General features: G+C 41.2%; 1 protein-coding gene across 3 annotated transcripts in view; it reads right to left on the bottom strand.

Moving 5' to 3' along the window:
* Nucleotides 1-238: 238 nt before the first annotated feature.
* Tapt1 (transmembrane anterior posterior transformation 1) overlaps nucleotides 239-7,835 on the bottom strand; it is a 65,643-nt gene continuing 58,046 nt past the window's right edge. For all 3 annotated transcript variants that reach the window (XM_074042568.1, XM_074042569.1, XM_074042570.1), the window contains 2 exons: nucleotides 6,005-6,165; nucleotides 239-3,157 (listed from right to left, as the gene is read on the bottom strand). In XM_074042568.1, coding sequence (XP_073898669.1) covers nucleotides 2,928-3,157; nucleotides 6,005-6,165 — 391 coding nt within the window. In that variant the 3' untranslated portion in view covers nucleotides 239-2,927. The remainder of the gene's footprint in view (nucleotides 3,158-6,004; nucleotides 6,166-7,835) is intronic.

The following is a 7,835-nucleotide window of genomic DNA, read 5'->3' as shown; positions in this document are numbered from 1 at the left end:
AATTAGCCACTAGGCCACATGCAACAGCAAGAGTGATGGGAAATGTAGTCCCTATCAAAGTGGCTATGTGCCTAGCTGCAACACTATGCTTACAGTTGTATAGTCCACGAGAACAGATTCTGGTGGACAACTCAGTCTTTAATAAAAAAGCATTTTCTTGTCTCTTTCTACTTTAGAAACACTGCAGAACAGCTATAGAATTATTTTGAGCAAATATAATTAGGAAAAAAAATCAGCATTAAATAAAAATGGTAAGTGTTTTTATTTTAGGAGAGAAATAAGCCTAAGAGGTTATTTGGACACTGGACAACCTGTGACCAGTAGACTTGTTGCTGCTGGCTTTTCCCAGTGGCCTGGGTGACACCTACTCAAGACAGTTCCTGAGACACAGGAGGGGATTAACAAATACAGAAGTTGAAATACACAAAAATTTAGTGATTAAAATAATTTTGTGAGCTTCTCTTCTCTGCTGAGTTAACAGTTGCTAGTCATTGCAGGTTTCTTTTTTTCTTTTTTCCTCAGCAATTCTGGCAGATAAATTCATAGCAAGTTTCTTTCATGCTGATGTATAATGAATATAAGTCTAAAGTGCACATACAAGTCTGGATGAATTCGTGAATAGCATTTAGTATTTTTACTTTGATTCAAAAGGAAAAGCTACTAAGTTGACCTATGGTATACCTTAACTAGATTTAAACAAAACAAACAAAAAAGCACCATCTAGATTTTGGTTCCCAGTGTGAAAAGTACATCATGTGACATTCAAGACACCTGTAAAGTGCAAATGCCTTCATGGTGTATGATCAAGGTCCAGGCCATTCTTTCAAAGACAAAATACAACCTGGGTCCACTATGTAGAACAAAAAAGTAATTGAAATTAAGATGATCCCATCATTTGTAAATTAGAAATAAATTCTTATTATGGTGTAGGAAACACAATCCACCAAATACAACAGAAAATATTACTAAAATAAATTCAATGACCTTTTTAAAAAAAGATTACAAAATTGAATTTATTGAGTTTCACACAAGATGCACTTATAAAATCAGTACTGAGTGCCACTGTGACAGAAGAAATGAGTGTCATCCGACACTCCCAACAGCCTCTGCAAAAGAAATGAAAGCGACAGCACAGTAACAGAAAACTGAAGTGGAACTGAAAGGTGCACCCCAACCATGGTCTTGCTCTGGTCAGGGTTGTTTGGCAACACCTTCTCCAGACTCTTCCTCTTCACCATAACATTGTTCCTTTTTTGGAGAAAAGGAGATAGAAAAAAAACAGATTTAAAAAGGGGCCCCACTGAGACATAGCAAAATAATTAAAATGTTCATTTTAACTTAAAAATAGTTCCTGGCTTCACAAGGCATGTCTGTACAGTATCTTCAACATCAACATTCAGATTTCTTTAGTTAGTACAAAAATTAAAACCATTTTTGTATTTCAAATGAACAAGCCAAAGCATTAAAGTCTGCTTTATATTTTACCCAGGGTACAGACAAATCACCTAGCACTTGCCTTCTGTGTAAATATGCCTGAAACATTTGCCTGAAAGCTTAATTTAAAAATTGAAATGTCAAAGGAAATAAGGTTGACAGTACCATCTTCTGCATGATTCTGAAGTCAGAAGTGGTCAAATTTTTATAGAAATGTAGAAAGAAGTCTCAAGACAAAATGGGATGGAAATCATCTGTCCTATGATGCAGGCTACCAACTAGGGATAGAGCAGAAATGGAATCTTGACTTCGAATAAACCAAAAAGCACTTTTTGGTTGCTGTTCCGAACATCCAGTCAAATGCCTCCCTGTGCCCAGACTGGCGTCTGCATGTCCCAAACTTCCCCATTTTCTTTCACACAAGGTCCTCTCTCACCACGGAACAGCCTGCCCACAGATCACAGACCCCGCCTGGCACAGGCGCAATTCTGATGCTCCAGAGAGGACGACGGATGCACTGTATCAGCCAAGTGAGATGAGGTGGCCCAATCTATGTGGAATATTGACCATAAAACTGTTGCTTAAAAAATCCAGTTTATGTCAACAGTTTTGAATTTTGTACACTGACAATTTTTCAGCCTATTCATCAACTTCTTTTAGCTGGAACAACTGTTGAGGCAATTAGTTTTGAAGCAAAACCAGTTAACTATACGTTAAAGTTAACACTGCTTTTTCAGTAAAAAAAGTGCCTTTTTGTAAGAAAACTTCCTATTTTATCCACTGCAATTAAATAGCACATAGCTCACATTTTGTTTTAAAGAGTAAACTGAAAAATTATGATATACTTTCTCAATAGTGTATACCTTCATTAATTTTTTTTCTTTTAAATAAATGAACTGGCTTAGGGCTTGTTTTTTATTTTCTATAAAATGCTACTATTCATCACACCGTAATTAAGGTAGCCTTTCATTCTGACTGATTAGCTCAGATATATCATTGAGGTTTACTCTGGTGGTAAGGGCATTTATCCTGACTTATGTTTAATAATTTTTGAATGCTTTGGCAGATGAAGTTTGAAAACTGTTTGTAAAAATAGTATGAGACTGGAAAGCTTCACAGTTTCCCAGGTATATCCATATACTGAAGAGGCCTTGAGGCAAAACTCAATATTCTGGAAGCCCAGGCTGACAAAGCAAAAGAGACTGGGCCCCTGCTCTGCCTGGTCCTAGAAGAGCTGCTGCTGCTGCTGCTGCTTCGCCAGGCAGAGAAGTGTTGGTCATCCATTAAGTTTCCTGGAGTCAAGGGTGAAAGCCGCTGCTGTTCCACGATCTGACCTTCAGCCAGACCACATTATCAGAAGAAAGATACTAAGATTTGCTTGCCATTAATAATTTAAGTTTTTAAATAAATATTGAAGTGCCATTTGGCATGTGTGTCCTGGCTGCACAGCACCTGCTCCAGGGCCCAGCACCGCAGCACACGAGCCACAGAATTCAGTCGATTCGGTTTCCGCAAATTGTGAATCTGTCTATCTCTAACAAGTCTTTCTTTGAGGATCTGTGTTTTAATTCAGAATTTTCTTGTGTTATGTCCTTCTCATCACCATCTGGAGTTGTCAAAAATTGATCAGAATTGCTGGTCACAAGTAAAGGTATGACACTTTCCTTTTGATGAACAGGCTGGCTGGTGACCGAAGCAGACAGGTTTTCTTCCGTGGAAAGGCCTGTGGAAAAGTACATCCATCAAATTAGAAAATGATTTCCCCTCAGTTTACAACAAACACGAGCTTATCAATACTTAGATCTGCAGTGGAACTGAGAAGCCTCCATTATCCTCCCTCTTAGATAAAACAAATGAAAACCAAATAGCATATAGTAAAAACAGCTATATTTAAAAAAACAAACAAAAAACCTAGAGGTTAAACCAACTCTGCTTGCTCATCCAAAATTTTGCAGAAGGCTGTGTTATGTTGATCACAGTACATGGATAACACAAATCACCCAATTCTGGAAAGAGTGTAACTCCTTCCTGTCACCGTATCTTGATATGACTGTTACCAGACCTGAAGAATTATCAAAAATTGCCACTGGCTCCTTCACTCAGGACTTCAGGAAGGGGCACAGCAGACTCTAGGCATTTCACCTCTTATTTGTAGTCACTTTACGTAGATTGAGTGAAGTTTTAGAACCTCCAGGAAGTTCAAACCAGAGGGAAAACCACCCAACCAAACCCCCAGTATTTATTTTAGGTTGTGGGGATACTGGAGGCCGGTCTTGGGGACAAGATGAGCTGGGCCTGAACCCACTGACCTCTGAATTGTACACCGAATCCTTTTTTTCCTTCCTTTTGTGCTAGGGACTGAACTCAGGCCCTTGCACTTACTAGGCAAGTGCTCCAATACTGGGCGATTGTTTATAGAACAGCTTCTTTGAGCCAAAAATGAACTGCAGATAAACCATACCTATTTTAAATATATAACTTGATGAGTTTTGTGTAAACATCTGTTGAAACTACTGCCATCAGGAGGTACTGTACATCTCCATCTATCTTTTGTGGAACCCCCTCCTGACCAGCCCAGCTCCACTGCTGTCCTTATCTCTTTGGGTGTTGACCCACCTTTGGCCTCACTTCAATACCTCCTGAATGGTCTCTAGCCTGTGGTTTCCTGACCCCCAGGACATCCTTCCAATTACATGACTGTTGCATGGTTCAATGGCCAGCTTCCACTAGACTGGACCCTCTTGAAAGCAAGACTGACATTTCATTTCTTTTTTTTTTTTTTTTTTTTCAGTACTGGGGTTTGATCTCAGGGCCTTCATCTGAAGCCACTCTACCAGCCCATTTTTTTGTGATGATTTTTTTTTAAGATAGGGTCTCACCAACTATTTGCCTGGGCTGGCTTTGAACCACAATCCTCCTGATCTCTGCCTCCTTAGTAGCTAGGATTACATGCATGAGCCACTGGTGCCCCGGCACTTCTTTTTGTTTTTTTTAAAAACACCATTTTAAATTTATTTATTTGTATGTTTCGGTAGGACTGGGGTTTGAACTCAAGGATTTTTGCTTGCAAAGTGGATGCTCCACGCTTGAGGCTAACCTCCAGTCCAATTCACTTCTCAGTATACACAGAACACGTGGAGACACACTGAGCTCTTTTTGAAACAATGCAATATAATCTTTGCATTACCAACAGTACTTACGTGTTCTTTGCAATGAAAAATGTTATCTGCCACTTTTTTTACACTTTAGCTTCTGATAAAACATACAGGATGATTACAGCCTCACTTCAGGCCAGACTCAGGCCCAGCTCAAGTCTCTCTACCCTGCCAGAGCAAGCTCTGCACTCTTATAACACAGACAGGTAGTTCTCTGGATGCCTCTTTCCATCCCTGTGATTTAACTCACACTGGCCCCTTTCCTAAAATGTCCTTTCCACTGGTCTTCACCTGGCCTATTTTCCTCATTTTTTACCATACAATGTGGAGTGGTTACTTCTAGGAAGAACACTCTCTAGTCTCCCCCCACCCACCCCCAATCCCTTTGCTCACCTAGATTTCCTTGTGTTGCTCCCCTCTTGGAAGGGAGGCTCTAGGGTGTAAGTTGTGTTACCTGGCACCCAGCTGCCCCACACATTTAACATAACCCATTTAAACTGAAAGGTGCATGAGCAAACACCCATGTCAACAGAGAACTGTCATCTGGTGACAGAAAGTAAACCAGTGTCTCAGTTCTCCTTCCCAATCTTCCATGCCAGAAACACTGGTGTCATCCTCAATTCTTCTCCTTTTCTCACTCTTCACAACCTGTTCATCCAAACTCTTTGATCAAATCTTCTAGGTCTACCCAGAATCTCCCTGGCTCTCCCTGCTCTGACCCAGGCAGCCTCTGCCTTGGGTCCTGCCTCTAGGCTTACCCCGAGTCCACTACTCACAGAGCCTGAGAAGGATCCTTTGAATATACCAGCTGCATCCTGCTGTTCTTCTGTTCAAAGCCCTGTACTGGCCCCCTTCCTACCCAAGTCAAAGTCAAGGTCCTGGCAACAATGCAGGGCCCAGGAGTCCTCTGGGGTCCTTCAGGGTCCTGCACTACAGCCATTTGGTCTTTGATGTCCTTTGACAAGCTAAGCAGCTCGGTTCAGAACTGTCTTCGCCCTATGCACATGACCCTTTGCCCCTTCACTCTTCCCTTTCCTCACCCTGCTTTAGTTTTCTCTACTCCCTCACTGACACCTGACGTGGTGCCCACTTATTTCTCTTCCCATTCTCCCAACAGTCTAGAACAAGCTCTACCAGTGCAGGGACACTGTCTTTTCCTTACTGCTGTATGCCCTGTACCTGGCATGTAACAGGTGCTTAATAATCACCTAAATGCAAAAACTTAGAGCACTGTCCTGTGTGTCTGTGATGAGATCTAAAATATAACTAGTAAAGTAACCAAATAACTAAGTAAAGTGAAATCAGATCTTTAAAGCATTGCTAACAGTTGACTGAACTGTGATTTTTATTAGGAAGAGTTTAGACAGTGAACTTTGAAGCTGGTTCGGGGAAATGATGAGAAGCAGTAAACATACCTTGAGAGGATTTACATTTGTTTTGTGATTTACTGCCTGGTTTTCCTGGCATGCTGGCAGGGGGAGGATTAAACAGCTTTTCTTCCATTTTGGCATCCTTTACATATTGGCATGATTTCCCCAACAGCACGATGCTATTAAGTATTTTCAGGGTAATCAGCCTAAAATCGGAAAAAAACAAAACAAAACAGACTACCATTGTTGGAGTTCATCTGAATCACCTGTGGGCCATTTCCTACTCTGGCTGGAGAAGGCATGGCCCAGGAGTCAGAGGACCTGGCTTGGAGGGAAGTTCCTTACACAAAGCCTGTTTCATGGGCTTCTTTATCACAAGGGAAAACTTTTGATAAATTCCTTAGTTCTCTAAGAAATTCTACCAGTTAGAAATTTATCCTGGTACTAAGTAATATTTATTTTCTTATTAAAAAACAAATACAGTTAGTACACGCAGATGAACAAAAGAAGAAAATGAATTATAATTCCATACACTGGTGATAATCACTGTGGCATTTGGCACACCATCTTTCAGGTGTTCTCTGAGTACACAACCGTTTGTAGTCTCTTACTGTGGGGAAATGGGATCTAGTTACATGGCAGTGGAAGAGGGAAGGTGAGTGAGAGCAAGGGCTTGGGGCCAGTGTCTGAGTGGAGCCCTGTGTAGACCTGGGTAAGCTAGCTCCTCAGCCAGGTCAAGGTCCTCAGAGCAGTGCTGGGCACCCAAAAGTGTTAAGTAAGTTCCTATTTTATTATTACCGTAATTTATGCAACAGACATCAAGAATGTTTTTCCATGTCATTAATGTTCTTCAGTGACATTATTTTAAGTGGATTTTGGAATATAACGAAATCCCATTCTAAACAGCCCCTGGTTTGGGATATTTAGATCATTTCCTATATTTTGTTTCTATTAAAATTTTTTTGATTAAGAAAATTTATGTTAAACTTCTACTTCCTTAAGATAAATTGCTAGATAACTATAATACAAAAGTGTAATTTCTGGGTCAAAAGTTACTTAATATTTTAAGGTACCTAATATAAATCTGGAAAAAAATCTTGGAGAAAAAAGTGTCACATCGGTTATCTTCTCATGTTTTGTAGACCTTAAATGACACAGAACCAAGAACTTCAATGGCAATTTTAACTTGAGTGAAGAAGTGGACAGCTACTTTTATGCTCCAGATGAAACTCTGTCAGTAACATGGGGTTACAAGTCAGTGAGGACAAGTTTGTGGGGTGCCCTGAAAGTGGGTCAAAGCAGAAAGCACGAGGTTTCCTGCACAGCCCTCAGTCTCTGCACCCAGAAGCTAAGAACACAAGCATCAAAGACCCTCTATGGCAAATCAAAGATCCCCAACAGCAAATTTACTACCAGCCCCACATCTTGCCAGTCACCCCTCAACCTGCCCCTGCTTCTGTGACGTCTAGAGATGTCTAAGAGCGACCCAACCTCACCAACTCTAAACCACCTTACTATACCCCAGCCCTCCCCACCCCCTCCTACAAATGTATGCTTCTCTCACAGCTTCTGTGTCCCAGTAAACAGTAATCCCATTACCTTAACTGCTTGGGCCGTACTTGAAGTCATCCCTGCATGCCTCATGTCCAAGCAATGCAGACCCACTGCAAGCTCATACTCTTGCACTGCTACCACTGCAACTGCAGCCTTGGTCACCTTTACCTGGATGGTGACCATAGCTTCCTGCCACTGCTGCTTCTCATGCTACTCTCCAGCCCATTCCCCACACAGCAGCCTGAGTGGCCTTGTAGACAGACCACTGCACCTCACTCTTCCCCTGGCTTGCAGGCTTTCAGTCATTCTCTCCCATGAGATG

The sequence above is a fragment of the Castor canadensis genome, chromosome 9 (assembly GCF_047511655.1).
Source record: "Castor canadensis chromosome 9, mCasCan1.hap1v2, whole genome shotgun sequence".
NCBI lineage: Eukaryota > Metazoa > Chordata > Mammalia > Rodentia > Castoridae > Castor > Castor canadensis.
The sequence above is the reverse complement of the archived record's forward strand: the minus strand, read 5'-3'. Positions and strand labels throughout refer to the sequence as shown.